The sequence below is a fragment of the Asterias amurensis genome, chromosome 13 (genome assembly GCF_032118995.1).
Source record: "Asterias amurensis chromosome 13, ASM3211899v1".
Lineage (NCBI taxonomy): Eukaryota > Metazoa > Echinodermata > Asteroidea > Forcipulatida > Asteriidae > Asterias > Asterias amurensis.
The window spans coordinates 5166321-5189333 of NC_092660.1; the positions used below are offsets into that span (position 1 = coordinate 5166321).

General features: G+C 38.7%; 1 protein-coding gene across 3 annotated transcripts in view; it reads left to right on the plus strand.

Moving 5' to 3' along the window:
* Positions 1 to 23013, plus strand: part of LOC139945993 (protein patched homolog 1-like) — a 93976-nt gene that overhangs the window by 28981 nt on the left and 41982 nt on the right. For all 3 annotated transcript variants that reach the window (XM_071943567.1, XM_071943566.1, XM_071943568.1), the window contains exons 2-3: positions 193 to 300; positions 2239 to 2431. In XM_071943567.1, the coding sequence (XP_071799668.1) occupies positions 193 to 300; positions 2239 to 2431 (301 nt within the window). The remainder of the gene's footprint in view (positions 1 to 192; positions 301 to 2238; positions 2432 to 23013) is intronic.

Consider the following 23013-nt stretch of genomic DNA (forward strand, 5'->3'; position numbering starts at 1 on the left):
TTCTTATTGCCGGAAATGTATTTGTCTCACTATGCGTGTTGCAATGCGTGTATGTGTAATGTGCGGCGGGGGCAACACACTACTAGTAGGCCAACGGTATTTTAATAGGATTTCGTTTTGTATGCTGGAGATCTCCAGCCAGAAGCATCGCTAACGGCTTTTCTTTTTTTCTGTATCTCTTATATGTTCCAGGATGGAAGAATATCTACACCGGGGCCACCAGAGGATTATGTTTACGAAGAACTCCTTACAAGAACAAGTTGGTGCAATGCCGAGTATGCCAGCAGAGAAATAGAACGGGTATGGATTGGAAATTGAGAAAGGCCGATTGTTGTTCAAACTTTTTTTTGTCCCGAGTTGAGCCCATTATAGGTACGGGGAGGGAACCATGCATTCTGAGTTAATTGCGATGGAGAAATCTCTTCTTGGGTAGCCATTCACTGAGGTTAATGTGGCATGCCCGGCACCGAATGGCTCGAAATAATTCCCCCGTTTCTCTACCTCAAAACACGGGGAGGAATGGGTGGGGAAACATAGATTTCTAAATCGGGCGATTATTTATGTTGCTTTGGCAAGTTGCTTATTGGCTCCCTAGATTTATGAATGAGTGAGCGCGCGAAGAACTATTTTTTTATGAATGATGTTTGGTGCCATGCAGATTTTGATTGGTTGAAAATATTGAAGAGCACAAAAGAGTAACTGGAGTAAAAAGTTAACTTCCCCCCCCCCTGAATGTTAGCTTGAAGTTTGTTTGGTGTTAACTGAGTATAATTTTAGTATTGCTTGATGAATGAAGACGTTTTAAAGGCAATGGACACTATTGGTAATGACTCAAAATTTTAGAATAAAACCTTTATTGGTATTACGAGTAGTTGGGAAAGGTTGATGATAGTATAAAACATTGTGAGAAACGGCTCCCTCTGAAGTGCCATAGTTTTCGAGAAAGAAGTAATTTTTGCACAAGTTTGATTTCGAGACCTCAGATTTAGAACTTGAGGTCTCGAAATCAACCATCTTAACGCACACAACTTCGTGTGACAATTGGGTGGTTTTTCTTTTAACTTCCTGTGACAATTGGGTGGTTTTTCTTTTATTATTATCTCGCAAGTTCGATGACCGATTGAGCTCAAATTTTCACAGGTTTGTTATTTTATGTTTATGTTGAGATACACCAACAGTGAAGGCTAGTCTTTGACAATTACCAATAGTGTCCACTGCTTTTAAAGGGAGGGTATAGAAAAACCTTCTTTGGAAATAACTCAAAAAATCAAAGTTCTTAAAAACTTACTTGGATTGGAAGCACTTGAGCTGTTCTGTATAATATTTTGTGAAACGATTCCCTTTTAAGGAATGTGGTTTTACAGAAAGGGGTTCAAACAACAAATGCATGAAATATTTTTCAGATTGTGTATTCTAATTTTGAATTATTCTTCATGCAAGGACATAAGCACCCTAGATTTTGGGTGATATCTCAAAAACACTGCCATAATATTTTTGAATTGAAATTTACAGGCAATTGTTTTATTGTTAAATTGTATGTATTTACATTTCTAATAGGAATTGAACAGTTCCAAAGGCCGAAGGTGTCCGTTGCCTTTACTTGGTAGAGAATTAAGCTGGACCCAAGTTTTGAATTTTTAGTTGGAATCCCATGTGGTCTTCTTCAAAAGAAAAAGTAAAATGCTACCCTTATTTTAGGCCTACTTGACATAAGCTAAGACCAAACGTTTAGTGTAACCTTATTTTTGGTATAGTATTCTGATAAAGTTTTTATTTATAGACTGATGACAACATTTTTTCTGCAGAGTGCATTCCTAAAGCGAACTTTCTAAATGAAAGTAGGGCAGTGTTAATTTGTAATTGTGGTGAACCCTTATAAATATGTGATTCGAAACTGTAGGTTGCTGAAAAATAAATTGATAAACCGTCTGGTCCAAATTGTGTGAGGCGAACAAGACATAGCTGGGTTGGCATATACATATCACCGTAGATACAGGCAAGGGTCACCATGGTCAAGTTAACCCGTGGTGACATGTTCTCACGCACAAATCTTCGATTATCAAATGCAACCAGCACCAGACATATTGTTGAAAGTTATGAGCATGAAATACATCGCTAAAACGGGACAGTATTGAGTCGAATTCATCCACGATTTCGCCTCTACGAGGCCAAGGAAGCGAAGAGCCTGATGCCGGCCCGACTAACCCATCCTCTCCCCCGTTCGATTCCCAACTACAGGGTCGGGCACAGGGGAACAAGTCTGCACTTTGGCTTCGTGGGAAACTCCAAGCTCTACTCTTTTTTCTCGGCTGCTACATCCAGTTTCACAGTGGGAAAGTACTGTTCTTGGGAGTTATAATAATGGGAGCGTTTGCTGTTGGTCTCAAACAAGCCAGAATCGAAACGGATGTGGAGAAACTTTGGGTAGAAGGTAAGTTTTGGTTGACATAAAAAACAAACTACATCATGTACATCTTGTGTTTTAAAAACTCTTCATTGCTTGTTTTACCCCCGCAGGTTTGCTTTGACGTCACTACTAATTCAAGTTAAATTTCCCTCCAACTTTTAACTGAACATGTAAACCTACTCTATAACAGAAAAAACAGCTAACCAAAAATGGAACTTCACCTAGTTTTAAGCAAATTGAGTGAGTTAAAACAATTGCCCTGTGTTTGACACGTGGAAAAATTCATTGGGTTTGTTATCCACCACCACTAGCACATGCTCAACACGCACGTACGTTGCTCAGGGTCGCCGTGTATTGCATTTCCACTACATTTAAGGCAGCCATGTTTATGCGATGACCCTGGGCCGGCCTCATGCCCGTGTGTGGTCTGCGCCAAGCCAGGCGGAACTCCGGTAAATTCTCAAGGCAACGCATGGACCAAAGCTAAGACCCCACCACCGTGGACCTTAGTTACTACCGGCAACCAGGGCCCAGTATGTAGTTGGAACACGAGTGGAAGGAATCCAATTATTGTTGAGAAAACACTGGAAAGAAATAGTTAGGGGATTACTTGGTAGTTTTTTTTTCTCTTCAGGACTTTGTGGGGGTTTTCTTGTGATGCTTTTTACAGATGGTTTTGTAGTATTTGGTGTCTCTTTGAACTACACGGTGGGCGATAAGTTGTTAACTCCTGTGGAAGAAAGGTCACTTTTAAGGCATTGTGTCTGCTTTTTTCTTGGAATTAAAGCTTTTTGTAAAGAAAGTCAGTGAAAAAGTGTGATTGCAAAATGTCAAAAAGTTGTGCTCATGATTACAGGGGGAAGAGTAATGCTTCAATTTGAAATCTAATTTAAGTTTCTTTGAAATTGGAATTGATGAGTGGAGGAAGTTAAAAGGTTTTGTACTTCTTTATGTTGGATGCCATTTTTAGAGGCAAATAATGAAACGGGCCTGGCTGTTGTTATAAGTACCGCTTACCAACCAAAATAGCCTGCATTGTAAATGCAAAAATGCATGTATCGGCTTCACAATTAGTCATATTGATTTGAATTGAATGTGAAACATTGGGTCTAAAAAAGGACATCAATAAACTTAAGGGGTGTAAATTTAAAGATTAGAAACTCACTGAAATGAGCAAGTTGCTATAAGAATCAAAATAGCCTGATAAAAACTTTTGTTTTTGTTTTTAAAGCCATTATACACTTTCGGTACAGAAAAAAAAAAAAATCACAGATTTACAAATAATTTACAGGGTTTACAGAAGGTAATGGTGAAAGACTTCTCTTGAAATATTGTTCCACGAAATGCTTTACTTTTTGAGAAAACATTAAAACAATATTAATTCTCGTTAGCGAGAACTACGGATTTATTGTAAACACATGTCATGACACGGCGAAACGCGCGAAAACAAGAGTGGATTTTCCCATTATTTTCTCTCGACTCCGATGACCGATTGAGCCTAAATTTTCACAGGTTTATTATTTTATATATAAGTTGTGATACACAAAGTGTGGGACTTGGACAATACTGTTTACCGAAAGTGTGTAATGGCTTTAAATGCACTTTTTTTATGTTTGTCTCAAAGTGCAAAATATTTTTTTAATTTCAAGTCAGGCTTTGGAAGTTCTGGAATTGTGAGACTATTTGTTGTGGTTAACAATGTACTGGGGTGCATTCAGTAACACTAAAACAACCTTAGAACAATGCTGAAAACCGAAAGCATGAGCCCATAAAATGTTTTCTTATAATAAACAGGCACAGATTTTTCTCAGCTTCAACTGATTTCCTAAACCACTCTAAACTTCAGTGCTACAAAAAAAAATCAAAAACACAAACTGTACATAAACGTCTGCATCCCTGACAGTTTGTCTTGTTTGTTTTGCAATAAAAAAGTTGCATGTCTAAAAAAAGCGCTCTGTGAATGTTTCAACCCTTTCTTTTCTCAGGAATTTCTTTTCAATGCACTCTGAATGAACTAAAAAAATACACCCAATCGAAACCCATTACGATAAAGTAATAATTTAATTTTAAGTTAACTCTGTTCAAACCATAAAAAAAATATCGCACAGAAATAACCTCCAATTTGTTATGAACACATCTGGGAATTTTAACTCTGTTAAAACCGTAAAAAAGAAATCGCACAGAAATAACCCTCCAATTCGTTATGAACACTTCTGAGAATTTTAACTTGAAATCTAATCAATAAATAGAATTTGGAATTCAGATGCAAACATACTTCAAGTGGATTGATATAAATCCCATACATGAATGATTCAAAGTTAACATTCCATTGCATGTATATATAATCCCTCACCTCCCGAGTCCTGATATAATTTGGCACCCACGGTTTGTCACGGACGAACGAGAAGGGCCTTAAACCGTTTTAAAGGAAGGTTTGATCAAAAACAGTTTTGTGTTTCGTAGAATTATTGTAGGCCTACCATGGGCCTACATTTCTTAACTGGCCTGGAGTTGATTTCTATTTTTATTTTTTTTTGGGGGGGGGGGGTGGGACTCCAAGTACATTTCAGACATGAAACCTTTGCATTGTGTGCTTTGTACTCTACATATATATTTTTTTATTTTTAACTTGTGTCTTTTCATAAGAAAAAAAACACTTTCAATTATGAATCATTGTTGAGAACATTTTTCAATAATGTACAAAGAAGTAGCGATAATTTTAGATACAATAACAGTAACAGCTACAACCTGTTTGTCCTATGGTCCAAAGTGCCATTATCACTTTTCGTAATTTTGTGTGGCTCGCCTGTTAAACAATTATTTTTTTGTATTTTCCTTTAAAAACAAATCTTAAAATCATTAACCGTAGCACCAAAATGAAATGTAGTGTGATGGTTTCGAACAGGGTTGGAGTACTTTTTGATAGAAAGAAAGTTTCCATTAACGTGTGTTTTTATTTATTTGTAAGATGGGGTGTGTTACCCGTGTGTTTTTTATTTATTTGTAAGATGGGGTGTGTTACCATGGAGTTCTCTGTAACAGGTTTGCGTATGACATCACAACCTGACATATAACCCAACAGGGTGAGGTGAACTTTTTTTGTTGTGGGAAAAATGACCAATTGAAAACTGTGCTTTCGAAAGTAAAGCGAAGCCATTTTCTGACATAAACACTTCAAGAAATGATGTTTGTACAGAAAACAGGCTCTCTTCTCAGGTGTTTAAACAAATTGCGAACCTCCTTTATAGTTTTGTTTGCGAGGGAAAAAGGACAGCTATTTGCTCAAAGGAAACGGGCCACCGTGCTGCGCGGGCTGCGTAAAGGATGTAAAAAAGTACAGGAAAATAAATAAACTTACAAGGAAAAGCCAGTGCCGGTTTGTTGACTCAGCTAAGAGAGAAATGGACTTAAAGACAATCTTTTGAGTTATCTGTTTCTGGATGTGGTGACTTTGAATTGGCGTTAATAATGTCCCATTTAGAATTCATTAGTTTGCATTGCACCTCAATGCAAGTGTTACAACAAATAGATACTAGAAGTGTACAGACTGTGTGTAAACTCATTACATGTGTGAAGAACGGCTTTGTATGTGGGCACTGTGCATACATTGGATTGTATCAAGTGCTCAGGTCAATACACAATCCAGTGAGAAAAAGAAGGCACACCTTAAGCCACCCACTGCCTGCACCAAGCATGCCATGGTCTGGCACTGCCAGAGGCTAAAGATGCTTATCAAGTGGATTTTCTGCTCCCCAAGGCTGTTTATTGAGCCATAATTTTCTCTTTTCATCTGGGTAACTGAATACAATTAGCCTAATTTCATGCACACTTTCGGTGCCTTGATGAATTGTATTAAAAAAAAAGGAAAAAAAACCTACTCAATAATCTGGAGAATTGCTGGACTTGGCTTTCGTGTTTGACTTGACCGTATTATTTCGGAAGTGTTTTCATGCACACTTTTCGTGCTTATTTTGAATAGTGACAAAATAAGTAAACTTTTGCTAATCTTGAAGTACAGGACTTATCTGCAACGTTATATTTATTTGACTTGACGGTAATATTTCGGAAGTATTTCCATGCACATTTTCCGTGCTCATGAATGGTGAAAAATAAGTATCTTGAAGTGCTGGACTTATCTGCAAGAGGTGTTATATTTGTTGAACTTAACTGTAATATTTCCGAAGTGTTTCCATGCACACTTTCCTGTGTCTGTGAATTATATAAATTCAAAAACTAAATATAATTTTGCCCCAACTATGAGTAAGAGTACGTGATCTGTGGATTTCTGTTTTTTTTTTCTCCTCACATTTTGGACTGGAGAGACTTTTCATACGTCTTTTCATGTGTCAGGGCCTTGAGATGGAAGCAATTTAATTTGACGAAGTTGGACAGACAAAAATGGGTTTGAGTTAGCGAAGAGTCCCCCAGCAGCGTTTTGTGTTTTGATTTGGTTATTTGTATAACACCCTTGAGTTGTTTTGTAGTTCCTTTATCATTTTTTCCCTTCTTTTTCTTCTGGTTTTTACAATAAAACAAGGATAATATCTTCACAGGGTCGTAATTGATAAAAACAACACACCAATTCTGCCTGGATTTGTCTTGGTGTCGGATAATTCCACCTTCATCTAGTGTGAAAACAATCGGCGGCCAAACCTGACATTTTCTCCGCTCCCCTTCTTTATAAACCCTACTCGTTCCTCCAGAGAGCCCAACATGGGGTTGGCAAGCAATCTCCGGTTAAACATTTGAGAATGGTAATAGGTTGGGACAGCTCTGGTAGCAGCCAAGGCTCTGGCTGTGAACCCATTAGCCGGCAGCGTATTGTGTTGCAGAGTTGCGCCCCCACTTCCCCCAAACGTAATGAAAAACGGAAAAGTGAAAATAGGAGGAGGTATTTGCAATTCCCTGACTAGAGTCTTTTAAAACCACATTCTGCTGGATGGAAAGAAATTGGTGAGAAGAAAAAAAAACCTAAGACACGCTCAAGGCGTGCTCGAGTTACTTTAATAGTCCATTGTGGAATCTCAATGAATGTGCGCTGCCCTGCTTAACCAGTTTTGTTTTTTACGGAAAGAAAGAAACTGGCTTTCTTGTCGTCTCTTTTGAAAGGGAGAGCATTGAATCAGAAATTTTGAGGCGGAGGAATGAGGATGAAGAAAGCATTTGAATGACTTTGTTTTGGGGTCTTCCTGTAATTAGGGCATCATTTGGAGTCTTTTGTGCTCTATCAGTGTTACTGTTTCCCCTGGGACATGGCCCACTGCCTTGGTAGATAAAAGGATGTCTAAACAGGGTTTCGTCTTCAGTAAACATTTTGGAGATGCTGTCTTCAAATTCGACAGCTTTGTAGGGGGGTTTAAAAACAAACGCCTCTTTCCACAGCTGAGTTGCAGTGAAATAAAAGTTTCTACCAGGCATACCAGGCAGGGTTTGCCCTGATAGTTAGTGAAAAGCAAGCAGGGATCAGTTAGCTTTGCATTTCACTGCTGTGGTCTGTCGGCTTTTTCACTGATCCATATTTCAAATGATCATAGGAAAGCTTTTTAAACTGAACAGCCAGTCAGACTACTTGGAGTGAATTCTGACTTGGCCTCTGTGTATTAACTGGCAATTGGCCAGCGAACCACTATTTAGGGAGAATGCTGTCGCTGAAGGTATGATACCCTTGCAAATGACAAGATAAAACACTTATTTTAAAAATTGACAGAACATTCTGTAAAAAAACTTCTAATGCTGTGTTTATGTAGGTCATCCCTCCTGGTAGAGAATAATTTGTTCCTTTTCCCCAAGGACTAAGTATTATATAATACCTATTAGAGTGTCAGGTAGAGGGATGTCTGGATGTCCTTTGGACACCCTGTTTTAAATTTGGACACCCTGTTTTAAATTTGGACACCCTGTTTTAAATTTGGACACCCTGTTTTTCTGTCATTTACATGTTAATGTACTCAACAGTTTCGACACTCCTTTAAAAATTTCCAGCAACTTTTGATACACTCTTACCCAAATGCTGGCTAAAACCTTGCTGTTCTGTCATGTGTATTTTCACAAAGCAAAAACATAATGTGTTGGTCTTTCACATTCGGGGTTTTTGTCTTTAATTTTGAGAGAATATCTGTAACCATGAAAATGAGACGATTATTGTGTTGCAACTTTTCAGGGTTAAATCACGGTTTGAATTTCAGTCAAATCACATGAAAAACAACCCCAATGGTCTTAGATTTTGAATTTCTATAGTAGTCAAGAAGTTGTGTTTCTTTTCTTTAGACTAAAGTGAGTCATCAAAAAGTGGTCCATTAAATCGTCTTTATGGCACCTGTTTGCTCCAAATTGTAAAGGTGCGCAGGAGAAAGCTCTAAAAGTGTCAAGAAAAAAAAGAAAGCAAAGTTTTAAAAGATTTGATTGCCCAACAAGGATATCTGTTTGGAAACCGGTCCCCAAGAAGCAACCTGCGTCAGCGAAGTCCCTGGCCTGCAAAGAAGAAAAACTGTTGTGTAAATTAGACAGAGAATAGAGACGATTTAAGTACAGTCTTTTTGGCAGTCTTAAGTAAATATAGCGCTTTGTCACTCCTGTCTTGTTCGCTATGTGGAACTACACAGCCTTCAAGACTGTCGTTGTTCGGCCGGCGGACTAATGCTGTTGGTATAAGATGTTTTTCGACATCTTACACAAACACCAATGATTGGTATCCCCCTTTGACTGTAGTGGGATTCCTGCGTGATACCGGCTAAATGGAACTTATCAGCTAATTCACCCCCTAAGCCCCGACAATTAAAATCTCTTTTCCTTGCTCCAACTCTCTTTGTTCATTCTTTAACTCAACTCCGTTTTCCTCACAATTGACCAACAAAAAAGGGATTAGTCAATACCTTTCACAGGTCCTTTTTTCTCTGCATTTTTTCTGGGCTTATTTTCTCTCGCTCTTTCTTGTTATCCATTAAACATTGAACAGAAATATTTCCGACTTCAGTTCAGTAGCTTTTTCCACTGGGCTGGAAAATCTTGCATTATTAGTCGTAGGAACTCTGTGAGAAGTTGAGAGAGGCTTTGCATTTTGCGAGGTTTTACTGAATTATTCACATTATTTTGAGTACAGTATTTTATTTCTATCAAACAAACAAAAATTCGTTTTGGTGAAATAGCAGTTCTGGTAAAAATGAAAGTTTTGATTCATCAACAAAAAGGAAGACTGATGGACCATTTGGGTTTTTAATTTTGTTTAAAAAAATGAGTGACACAAACTTGTTAATGAGACAGATCTTGTTTAGACGCAAAGTGGGGACCCAATTGAAATGCCAGGTGATGCACATTGCTCATAAAACTGGTCCCATTCTGATTACTGCTTAGCAGATCACTTAGCAGCTAAGCATCTTTTCAAGGTGTTACCCTGGCCATTTACCATATTGTATATAGACCCTCCTTGTAGACCTTAATCTAGACCTATGATCAAGAAAAGGAACAGAATTTGTGTTGCCAGCAGTGAATTTGTGTGAGGTCTCCTAAACATCATTCTTAACATTCCTAAGACTTCCCACTACGCAAACTTGCATAACTTGCAAAAGTCCAATATGGCCCCCCAAAAAGTAAACTTGGGTTTATAAACGTTTGTGATATCTCTGCTAAGAAGAGATGGTGTATTGAAATGCAAGTTAAGAAGTTAAAAACCGTTTCCGAATGATCTTCGTACGGTTTATCAGACAGTTCAACACAAAAAAACTCAGTGGGTCAACTGTTAGGCACTCCACTCTCATGGAAATGACCGAAATTCCTGCTCTTGTATTTTCCCCCTAAATCTGAAGTCGTTTTTATTACTGCACACTGAGAAGAGTATGCAGAACTTTGCTGTGGGTCTAAAGCCAACCACAGTGTCTTGTCATAACATAGATTGGCTACAGGGGGAACCACTCCTAGGAAAAAACAGTGAGAGTGTCCAGGCACTCAAAATCCTGTTCTTTCATGAGTCGATGGGGAAATAAATTGGTGGTCTTTGGACACAGTGAAAGTTCAAAATCCACACGTTGTAAGAAATCTCTTAAGCCGGCCTCAGGTTGCCCTACGATTTTCTTGCGCCCGCAACAAATCATCGGCAACGCGCAGACAAAATATGTGCTGGTCACAACAACTGAGAAATTGTGCACCTGTGATTGGTTCCCGACCGTCGGGATCACGTCGTACAAGTTGAAATTGTTCTACTCTTGCAACTGTAATTTTTTTTCGAGCGGCGACTGTTTCAGATTGTCTTAAAATCATCTCAGTTACGCTCAGGTCGTAAATAGTCGCCAACTGAAAAGTTCCCGATGGTCTTAGCTCAAGCGCAATGTGATCCTGAAGAGTCAGTCGCCGACTGTTTTTTGTTGTAATAAGGTCGACCTGAGGCCGGCTGAAGCTACAATATCAGAGGTGCCTTACACCAACTCCATGGTTACACTTGGTAATATCTGTAAAATAAAAACATGAGTAAAATATGAGTAAACTCAATCCAAGCATCTAAGTGTCTAAATCTTGTATTCAATTTCATGATAGTTCAATGGATATTTTGTAGTTGACTCATTTGCTGCTAACGTGGTCTTCTGTTGCTCACTGACAGAGCCTGGGTCCAATTTCATAGAGCTGCTAAGCAATTTGCTTAGCAATAGCATGAAATGTTTGCTTGGAAAAAAAAAGAAGGATTTCCCAACCAAATTTCTATGTGATTTTCAAAATAACCATACAACAGCTGAATACAAGTATCTAGGAAATGCAACAAAATGGAAATTCGGTTGGTAATCCTGTTTTTACCAAGGAAGAAATTTCATGCTAAGCAAATTTTCTATGAAATTGGGCCCTGGTTGGTTGCATGCATTTCTCACGGTGCGGTTTCATAATAGGTAAATGAGCTTCCAATTTATTCGCACGACGATAACTTTGAACTATTCTCAACTCCAGTGCTGTAACAACGTTAAAGATACTGTCTGTTTGTGAAGGAGTAAATTCAGTACCAGCCATCGTCTGCTAGTTGTACACTGAAGTACAGCATACAACAAACCTTTCTTAACTTAAAGGCAGTGGACCCTATTGGTAATTACTCAAAATATTTATTAGCATAAAACCTTACTTGGTAACGATAAATTGGGAGAGGTTGATAGTATAAAACATCGTGAGAAACGGCTCCCTCTGAAGTGATAGTTTCCGAGAAAGAAGTAGTTTTGCACGAATTTGATTTCGAGACCTCAGATTTAGAATTTGAGGTTTCGAAATCAAGCATCTGAAAGCACACAACTTTGTGTGACAAGGGTGTTTTTTCCCTTCATGGTTATCTCGCAACTCCGACGACCAAAGGAGCTTAAATTTTCACAGGTTTGTTATTTAATGCATATGTTGAGATACACCAAGTAAGAAGACTGGTCTTCGACAATAACCAATAGTGTCCATTGTCTTTAATCAAACTTAGGGGCAAGGTGCAAAAATTTTCAAGTTGTAACAAGAGTTATTTGTTTGCATTATGAAGGTTGCATCATTCAAACAACACAATGATGGCTCACCATCAAAGGCTGTTGCCTCAAGTTTGAAAGTATTTCAGATGGATACACATTTCAGTCTGGAGGATTCGTAATTGTAAGACATTTATGGTCAGAGAGTTTTAGTATTGAAAATAGAAAGTTTATTTTTTGTTTATTTTTCATTCAATCATATATGTTGTCTTGTAATGGCAAAGTCCTAGTACATTAGTTTGCAGCATTTCTGATGGGTTTCTGTGGTGATGGTATGATTTGGTATGATGGTATGATTTTTGATGGTTATTAGTCAGCGAGGTTTAGGATAAAAAATTATCAGTCAAATCTTTTTATTCATAATTGCTAAGTCTTTACGACGTCTTGTAACAGGGATATGAAATGTCAGACTTATCTGAATTCAGATTTATTTAAAGCTTAGTAAACCAAACCAGCGGGGTGATTCTCAAAATGAAATAAGTCGTGCTCTTTGATCTATTTCTGAACCACTGAGGATACTGTTCTAAAATGTAAAAAAAAAATACTCCGAAAAGCTCCTTGGAATTTATAACTCAAAGGGTTATCAATCAACAAGTGGAATTGCTATGATTTCAGTGTTTAAATAGATTTTCAGTGTTCCTGTTAAGGTCTGGATCACTGTTTTTTGGTCAGAACTGACTCTCGCTATTTACAAGAAAGAGGGAAAAAATAATATCACCCTCAACTTCCGAGTTTCTTAAGGAGGAACTCTGCTCTACTTCTGATGTTGATTACACCTCTGTGATTACAACCCCCTTGCCCAAATATGGCTAGCAGCTAAAGAGGAAGCAGAGGCTTAAGACTTGTTTAGAGTAACAGGCCACAGTTCCTGCTGTATTTTCTTGTGATTATTTCCCAACTTTAATCACAAGAACCCCTACCGATGAGTGAGCGAGCATTGGACTCAAGCTGTCCTGGAATGTAGCCCCATGCTACATTGTTTACACTCGGAGGCTGTGGGCATGTGGGGACTGAGATTTCCGATTTTAAAGGCGCACCCTTGGACCCAAAACCCTTTACAATCTTGTAGAAGGGAGTAGTTGGTAGTGGAAAGGGGGTTGGGCGGGATCATGGAGGTAGGGTAAGATGGAGAGTATTCATGTTAATATGCACAGTCCAGCCTTAAAGGCAGTGGACACTATTGCGAATTACTCAAAATAATTATTATCATAAAACCTTTCTTTGTTACGAGTTATGGGGAGAGGTTGGTAGTATAAACCATCGTGAGAAACAGCTCCATCTGATGTGATGTAGTTTTTAAGAAAGAAGTAATTTTCCACAACCCATATTGAGACCTCAGATTTAGAATTTGAGGTCTCGAGTTAAAGCATCTGAAAGCACACAACTTTGAACTTCGTGGTGTGACAATGGTGTTTTTTCTTCATTATTATTTCGCAACTTCGACGACCAATTGAGTTCAAATTTTCACAGGTTTGTTATTTTATGCATATGTTAAGATACACCACCAACTGTGAAGACTAGTCTTTGACAACTACCAATAGTGTTCAGTGTCTTTAATAAAATTAGCACTGTTTTGAAGAGGTTCTGCTTGAATTCTGAAGTTCCGAATCTATTTTCTGCTCTGCGTTCCTTTCTTTTGCTCTAACATTGAATAACAATGTTCCTGTAAATAAAGATGCAATGATGGCAAGTTCCAGGGATGTTGTTGTATAAACGAGAGTTACCTGTTATAATTGCATCTTTTCGCAGTTTCCTGAAGCGATGTCAGAAAACCGAACAGAAAGTTTTGTTTTTAGGACTACTTATGAAAAGTGATGAAAAAACACTCGGTTTGCGGGAATAACTGTTGTGTCTCCTTAATGGATTTAACTGAACGACTTTATTTTCTTAAGTTTTCTTAAATCAAGTAGATTGTCTGCATCTGTTTACATGAGCAGTTTTTTGGACGGAATTAAATTCAAATTTTGTTTTGCAATACTTAAATTCTCCATGAAGAATTTTGAGAGTGTTTAAGAATGTAAGAACCAGGTAGAAGGTTACTAAGTTTTCCAGAAACCTTGAGGCTTAAGTCTTCATATGAATAGTGTCTGAAAAAACCCCTGAACAGTTTGGGTTGCTTTTATAGTGGTAAGTGCTCTTACATGTACCATTGACCTAACATGTGTCCTTATTGTGACTGAGGAAAGTTGAATTTTTACACATTTAACCCTGTTCAGTAATTTTGTGCACCTTTAAGGTTTGACCCCCCCCCAATATTTGAATATTTAAATCAGTTGTGCTTGTTTTGAATTAGCCTAGGGGGCGATCTCACACCTTGCCTTCACAAGATTAGGATGTTATATAACCCAATTGATTTCCCTGTCTTCATGTGCTGGCAAATGAGTGTTAGAAATACCTTCTTGCATCCCCTCTTCACTTCTTGTTCATATAATCATGGAGTAAAGATACAATGGACAGTTGTTTGCAACAACTATTTTTATTTTCTCAATGGACAATTGAACACAACTTAATTTTTTGCAAATGAAGTGATGTGGCCCGCTTTTGATACTAGAAAAGGGAACAGAAATTCCTGATTACTTGGATTTCATTGAATTTCTTCAGTATTTCAAGCCTGGTTGCTGCCATTTTTTCCCCTGGATGTAATTAAGCTTGGGCAATATCACGATATTATCGAATATCGCGATATTAATTTGGAAACGATTTCGATATCGGATGGATTTGGTTTTAATCGAAATATCGATATATCGCGATATATCGTATTAATCGCGATATATCGCAATATCGATTAAATATCGTGATGTATTTGCTAGCTGAGACATCTTGCACCCCATAGGTTTGGAGTAAAACCAGAAGAATAGGTCATTAGAACACCTCTCTTATGCTAGGACTGTCTCTTCTACAACTTTCACTTGGAGTTTGAAGACTGATAATGTCAAATTTCATTAATCGCGATTATATCGAATATCGCAATATATTGTCGGCGATATATCGTGAATAAAATAAATCGATATCGCCCAAGCTTAGATGTAATAGAGATGCAGATTTTTTATTTTTACATGTAGTTTCTAGTCGCCAGGGCCAATAGTGGTCTGCCTGCTGGCCAAATACCAGCTATCACACCTGATGATCAGTCAGAATTATTCTCTCCAGGTGGTTCGACCATGGTTGGACCATGGTTGGACTAGCTTAGTCTAAATAATATGGATGATTTAAAGGCAGTGGACACTATAGGTAATTACTCAAAATATTTGTTAGCATAAAACCTTACTTGGTAACAAGTAATTGCGAGAGGTTTGTAGTATAAAACATTGTGAGAAATGGCTCCCTCTGAAGTGGAGTAGTTTTCAAGAAAGAAGTAGTTTTCCCTGAATTTGATTTTGAGACCTCAGATTTAGAATTTGAGGTCTTGAAACCAAGCATCTGAAAGCACACAACTTCAAGTGACAAGGGTGTTTTTTCTTTCATCATTTTCTCACAACTTCGATAACCAATTAAGCTCAAATTTTCACCAGTTTGTTATTTTATGGTTATGTTGAGATACATCAAGTGAGAAGACTGATCTTTGACAATTTACAATAGTGTCCAATGTCTTTAAGACACCTGAGGATCAGTCAGAATTATTCTCTCCAGGTGGTCCAACCATGGTTTGATTAGCTTGTTCTTGGGGCTTTGTATAAGTCTAAAATATGGGCGATTTAAGTCAGTTGTTTAGTTAAAAATGGTCCCATGATGAAGTGAAATAACATTTACTGAAAGATTTTTGGGGAAAAATTAAGAAAACAAAATATATCAGAAACATACTTGGTAATAAGTACATGTAGGCTACAGCAGCTTTTGATTGTGTAATGAATTTTGAGAAACTTTTCATTTTGAATTACTGCAGTTTTGGAAAAAGATATTACTCTTGATTCCCTTAAAAATTGGATCTGAGAAGCGCTACCAGCAGTAATGTTTCCTAGAGTATGTATTCAAATTGCAGATTATTCATTCTGCATGGACAAAACTGCTCCCAGCTTTTCGGCAATATCATCTCAAAAACTAAACAACCTTTTGAAATGAAATTTTTACAGGTTAGTTTCATGGTATAAAAGGCTTATCTGCAAATAGTTCCACACATGTATATAAAGGATTGAAACAATCGAATGGTTCGCATTACCAAACTTACACAATCCCTTTAAACTCCCCCTGTTCAGGTTTATTTTTCCTTTTTGGAAGGAAAGGTCTTGTTTGCAGAAGGGAGGCAGGGAGTTTGGTCTTGGAGGCCAACAGGCAGCAGGTTGTGTCTGCATGCACAAGGTTTGTTTGTAATGGAGAGGTGAAATGTTTATAGTAGGACCCATGATGGATGGGGGCTCTTAACTCCCAGGCAGGAACCTGTCTCCATGGGTGGTGATCAGTGCTGAAAGCTTGCATCATGTTTGCTTGCTGTCTGTGAAGAAACCATCTTGGACAGTACTTTGTTTGTTGTTTGTTTGTTGGTTTGAATGATCTTCCCACAAGGTTTATCGTGATTCAGAAACGCAATGCATTGTGGGAAGGAATATGGGGCGGTTTTCTATGCAGTTTCTACGCCTCAAGCACGCAATGCCTATACCTTTGTGTGGGTTCAACAGCGCCCTCTCTTGATATTTTGCTATTCGCGATAAACCTTACCAAATGAACTCGGCAAACTCCAAAGGGATATAAACACCAAGCTGGCAACAGCCAATCTCTCTCATACAAACATTGGTTTAACGTCTATGATTATAAATTACACAAATCAAGAAATTGTGATTCAGTAACTAGACAACAATCTTGACCCTATAAAGACCCTTTTCACTAGACAGTACTTTGTTTGTATGTTTGTTTGTTTGTTTGAATGATCTTCCCATCAAAGGAACTCGGCAAGCTCCAAAGGGATATAAAAACCAAGCTGGCAACTACTATTTTTGCATAATCCTAAAGTCTGTTGGATACTTTTGAAGGCGCAGCAGGGCGAAGACAAGGGCAACAAATGCCACGTTCTGCCTTGCCTCTTTGTTGGGTCTATGTTTATTTCCAGGCATGCAAACGCAACTAAAAATGATTTAGATGAAAACATAAAAATATTGACTGAGTGAAAAAGCTGACAGACTAGAGAAATGACGAGCTTACTTGTCCAGCTGGCTAGACCCTAAAAATAGCAGGGCAAACCCTGGAGTTATGGAGAACTATTTACAGATTGGTTGAAGGCCTATGGTCTGTGTACTGAAAACTTAAGTATTTGAATTGTTTGTCTCTTCTGATAAACAAGGATACACTTTCCCTGTAATTTGAAGATTTGATCTGCAGTGGTTGAGGAGGAATAGGTGAGGATGTAAGTCGCCGCAATCCATTGTTGATCTGTCTGTTTAAGTAATAGCTACAGAAAGGGACGACGGGACCGAACTGATTGCGGTGTTGAGAAAAAATCATCAGTTGACCAAATAAACCAGGTGTCAGCCTTACTCCGGTAAACACATCACAAGAAAGAAGAATACGAAAAACCAAACAAGATGGCTAAAACGGGACAATGAGACGGCAGAATGATTGTCTAGTCATTGAAGAAACTGCCAGCCTACTTGAAACCTGTGCTTAACCCTCTCCATCCCTCTACCTCTTTCTAACCCCCCCCCCCCCCAATCCAAGCCTGGAATGTGGCATCATGATACTTTACCACCCCCTTTTCATTCAGCGGCTTTTGTGTTTGAAGAATTTGCGGAGTAGCCCATGAAGAAAAGCCTGAAGTCTTGGAGAAGAATGTCGGCCATTGTGAGTGTGTCTGTTGTGTGCTGGAGCTAAAGAGGTCTGAAAGGGCCAGAGGACTCTCTCTTTGGACGGGGGGCTGTTTCTCCCTGCGAAGCCAACCTGTGCTGAATGGGCAGTGACAATTGTTCCCCCGCTGATTTGCTACCCGGGATAAAAACCATGTTTAATTGTGACTGGCGTTTTTTTGCGTGTTAACAATAATTAAGGCTAGGTATGGGGTGTGTAATTTGTACGGTTATACTCGCCCCTTCTCTCTCATTCTTTCCCCCTTTGATGTTTTCTCTTCAGGAGTCCGAATGGCATATACTATGCATTCACTATTCATGGGGTTTGAATCCAAAGAAACTCCGTTCTGACAGTTATATGTATATTTATCTTACTGGAGGAGAACAGGGGGCCCCTCTGTCTAGCTTAATGCCACCATCTTGCCCTGTTTATGTGTGCTTCTTATTATTTATTCTGAACAGAGTTTTTGTTAGGAGAGGGGCTTTCGGATGGTGGAATGGGTGATGAATTTACTCTTGCCAAAACATAAAATCTTGTCGGTGTTATACGTTTCTGCTTTGTTGTCTTTTAAAGCAGTCGCACAACTTCAGTAAACAGTATTTTCCAAAGGCCCACACTTCGTGTATCACAACTAATACATAAAATAAGATCCCCCAGTCCCCTACCACCCTCCAAAAACATAATCTGTAAACTCCTCATCTTGTCTAAGTTAATTTCCTGTTTTGTCTCGACTTTCAACTTTCTTAATTCCGAAACCAACCTTGCAAATTGTTCGTTTGATTTTCATCCTCTTGTCCCGGATCCAGCATTTTGTCACCCTTCCACCTTCTTTGTTTAAAGGCTATTGTGCAGGATTGTTTAAGCTGAAAATAATTACTTCTTTTGTGTGAAATGATACTAAAATGAAGTCTTTTGGAGAAATTTGTATCTGAACAAGTAAAAACTCCCTAACAACAAAAACTGTGAGAGCTAATTTCAGTTATTAAGGACATTGTACATGGTGAAAATGTGCATGGTTTTCCACTATTTTCTGCTAGCTCGCACAACAGATTCAACCCAAATTTTCACAGGTTTTTATTTACATGGTTGATCACACAAAACACGAACACTGTCTGCATCTATTTTGTCAGCTCTATAAATCCTGTGATACCTTTAAAAAAATCATTGCACTTGTTCCATATTATGAATAAAAAGTGGCTTTCCAATAGTGGCGACCATTGTTACCTTTTCTGTAGCATTTTGCAAAAGATGCACTGATGAGCCAGGAGTTATCAAGGCATCTGTCTATTTTCAAATCTGGCATTTTGGGAGGAAAGGAATGCTGTATACAGGTGTGAAAATAAACCTGTTGAACACAGGCATGTATGTCTTAGAGCAATAAAGAAAGGAAAATAGGAACAAGCCTGCTTCACCATCTGTGTTCTAGTATACAGGTGAGTTTCTCAAACAAAGAAGTGCTGTTGTGCCATCTGAAGGATAAAAAACCTTGGGACAAACCAGCCGTTAAAAAAAAGTAACAAAGAAACAATAAAAGCATCTTTCTTCCTGTCATTTTATAGTGATGTATTCTCAAAAACCCTAACCGAAAAAAGGGGGGGTGGGATAATTGCGTTTTGTTGGGGAGGTGTGGGGGGAGGTTAGGAAGAGAATTGACCACCCTGGCTTGGTGCTGAGAGAATAGGAGTAGTGCCTGGAGTCATAGAGCTTGACTCCATGGAAATCAGAAGGTGCTGCTGAAGTCCGAGATGACAAGGGAAGACAAATTCCCCTGTGTCTCTTCTTTGACCTCCTTGGTTAGGGTTTGAACATGTAGGATAACTGGATGTCTCTCGGAATACCTCCAGGGGAATAGTTTCAGTGGGGCTTTTTTTTCAGGGGGGGGGGGCTGTGTGTTCAGATTCCATTAGGAGGCTTTCAATAAACTGGTTTGGTTTTTGGTGATGTTGGACCCTGAGACGAGTTTAGATTATTTTTATTTACAGGGAACTTACTGGTTTTAAGGGATGGTAGATAGTGCTGGTTGATCTAGCATAACTTGGGTACGATTTATAGTAAAGTATGGGCGAGTGGTAAAACCCAGAGGGATTCTTGCAACCAGAACCCTGTGTAATAGGAACACAGTGTGAATATGGGCTGTGGTAACAATGGAGTAAAACAAGTTCTGGGCCCTCTCAAAGGGCTGTACTCAATTGGGATAAGAGGTAGGCCCTATAAGTGATATGTGTGTAATACATCACTGTAAGGATGGCATTGGTTGTGGGTTATAGTACAACACTCAAGTTTTGGTTAGTGTGTTGAGTACAGCACTGGTTATGGTTAGTATACAATACTGGTTGCCACTTAGCATAGTGTACCTTAAGTTCAAATTTGCGCAAAAATCCTGAATAGAGCTTAATAAACATTCACAGGTTTTTATTTTATATGTTGGGGGTCACATCAAGTATTATGGATATTGATCTTTGACAATATATCAATGTTACATGTATAACCTACTTACACACGTGCTACAAAACCAGTGAATAAGTGACTGTGATTTGCTCTTTCCTTGTTTGCCAAATTTCATTGGCCCGACTTTTTTTGATCTTCCAATCCTTTTGACTTTCCCAGCTTAATTTCCCCCCTCCGGGAGAGTCAAACTTCCCCCAATTATCTGTCCTTCACACGCCAGAGACATCCCTCCCTCCCTCCCTCTCCCCCCAAAAAATTCCTCCCCAATCGCATCTTCTGGTTGTTTTTACCAAATGACTACAGAGCTTTTTTGGTCCTTTTGTAGGTAACTCCTGTTATTGTCGGCGCATATTGTAGTTAAGTCTATTGAACACCCAAGTAGGCGGGTAATTGTGCTACCATGTTGTTTTCGTCCCACGGAACTGAAGCGAAGTTGCAAAAGACTTACACTAGAGAAGCCGTATTGGTCTTTTTCAAAAAAGACCCCTCTTTCTTTCCCATTTCTATAGCAAAACAAACCAAATAATTGGTCGGGTGCTAGGTGCTACCATTTTGCATCGCAGGCATGTAATTTGTTTTTATTTTTTCCCCCTGATTTCAGGATATCTCTAATAAATATCATTGAGTCTTTTTATATTTTTTTTGGAAAGAAGTGAAGCAATCATCTAAGTTTTAAGACGGAGACAGTCCACTTTGTGTCCAAACCCGTATGGCATGTGATTTGGTGGGATTTTTCTAGATTTCAGAATTTTCCCAGGATTAAAAAAAAAAAAATTCCTTGGAGCATCTTGTATTTTCTTGAAAGAAGTAAGAAGCAATCACCAAAGGGTAAGACAGAGATAGTCCACATTCTGTCCAATCCCATCATGTGATTTGTTGAAAAGAATTTCTGATTTAATTTCCTGGAATTTCATGAAAATATCCTTGGAGCCTTTTTATATTTTCTTGAAAAATCTTGGAAAAAACATAAAGCAATAACCAAAAGGAGACAGAGATAGTCCACATTATGTCCAACCCATATTTTAACATTTCTGGTGGTGCATGGAGTCTGTCAACCTCCTGCATTTGTATCTGTGTCTGCGAACATAGTCAAGGGTTTGCAATGACCTCAATTTTTTGTTTTATTATTCCCTGTGGTCGTAAAAAAAATGTACACAAACCCCCTGCAAGTTGAAGTACAACTTCGTATCTGGTTGGCAAATGAGTAGGCCTATGAAATAACATTGTTTGCTGGACAATGCATAGCTACTTAAGTAAGAAACTGCATTTTTGTGATCGTGCTCGTTGCAAACTTCTCTAGAAGCCTTGAGTTTTGACCAATTGTTGCCTTGATTTCCCTTTCAACATTTGTCCTGTGACTTGGAAAATGTCATTTCTTTCTAAATTTAGACCAACCTTGCCCTCTTCAGGTGGTACAGGGCTGAATAATGAAAAGTTACAAAAAAGATTGGAATAATATTTGAAAACCATTACTATGAGGGTGGTCCTGTTGGCGAAGTGTTACATTTCCTCTCTTTTAACCTCTAAGATTCCGGTGGTTCGAATCACAGTGTTGGCACTTCTTGGATTTGGTCTTCAGTCCCTACCCGATTGCTTGGGTTTGTTTCCCTGGAATAATTCTTTTGAGTTTTCCTCCCACAGTTTAATGTAAATCTGTGGACATTTTTAAAAAATATCCGATTCCTTTAAATCTAAATAATGTTGGGTTGAACAACAACAACCTAACTAGAGCTTTCTAATTTGGTTTCTGACTGGTACCCCCAACAAAGTTTTTGACAAAATAAGGTTAATTAACCTATTTTTAGAAGCTGCTATGCATCCCCCAGTTATCGTTGGTTGTTTTACAAATGGCGCCCTCGGAAGTTTTGACCCATTTTATGAAGATAAAGGGGAAAAAGTAACTGAAGTAGCCCTTGGACATCTGTGAACACTGTACCATGTAGCCTCACCGCTTTCTGGGTCACTTGGCATGGGGTCAGTTTCTGGTTGTTAGGGCAAGTAATTTCAGAGTTCATGAAAAAAGGGACAATCAGTAGCAGCCCTTTGCCAGATGGACTGCATATGTTTGGAAGGTGTTGAGAAAAGGAAGGGCAGAAGTGCATCGCGTGGTAGATAGATCACTATGACACTAGCAAGCAAGTGTGGCATATTTTTTTGACAAGTTTCAAAAAATGACCAACAATTAAGAAAGATTGGGTTTAGTTTTTGTTAACCACACCAGCCGACCATCCTGTGATTGTGAAAGGTTCGTCGAATAGCTGATTCTATTTGAGTGAAAACCAATGTTCCCTGAAATGCGGTAATGTCCATTGTCCTACTGTTCAAAGTGTTTGTGGTCACAAGAAGACGAGCAGAGAAAATAACCCACGATGGATGAGAATTGTGTCAGTACTACATGTACTTGTTAGGCCTTCTCTGACCTAGTCCCTGTTTCATAGAGTTGCTCAAGCACAACATGTACCTAAGCACAACAAAATTATGCTCACCAGAATAAAAGTAACCAGCCAAAGTGCCATGTAATATGCACCATCTGTGACTGGTATCCAGCTTATATTTGCTTAGCAGACATTTAGTTAGCCTGAAACTGGGCCGTCTGTTTGTCAAACTCTCAGACTCTAGAAACCATTGCGTCACTTCGGGTACTCTGTCTTCATCTTCATGTAGTTTATCCAGGACTATGGTTACATGTATATATCATGGGCCACCTACATTGCCTGTTTTCATTGTGATGGCCATAGTTGAATTGAATGAGGACAATTGGTTGTGGCAATCCCCCTATCCCAATGCCTTTTCAACCCCTGCAACGCCTTTCACCCAAATGGATGGTTGATATAATTGCAGACCCTAATTAACCATGGCTAGGAGTTGAGACCTTCTTTTTACCCTGTGGAGTCGGCTTTGGGGAGTGGGGGT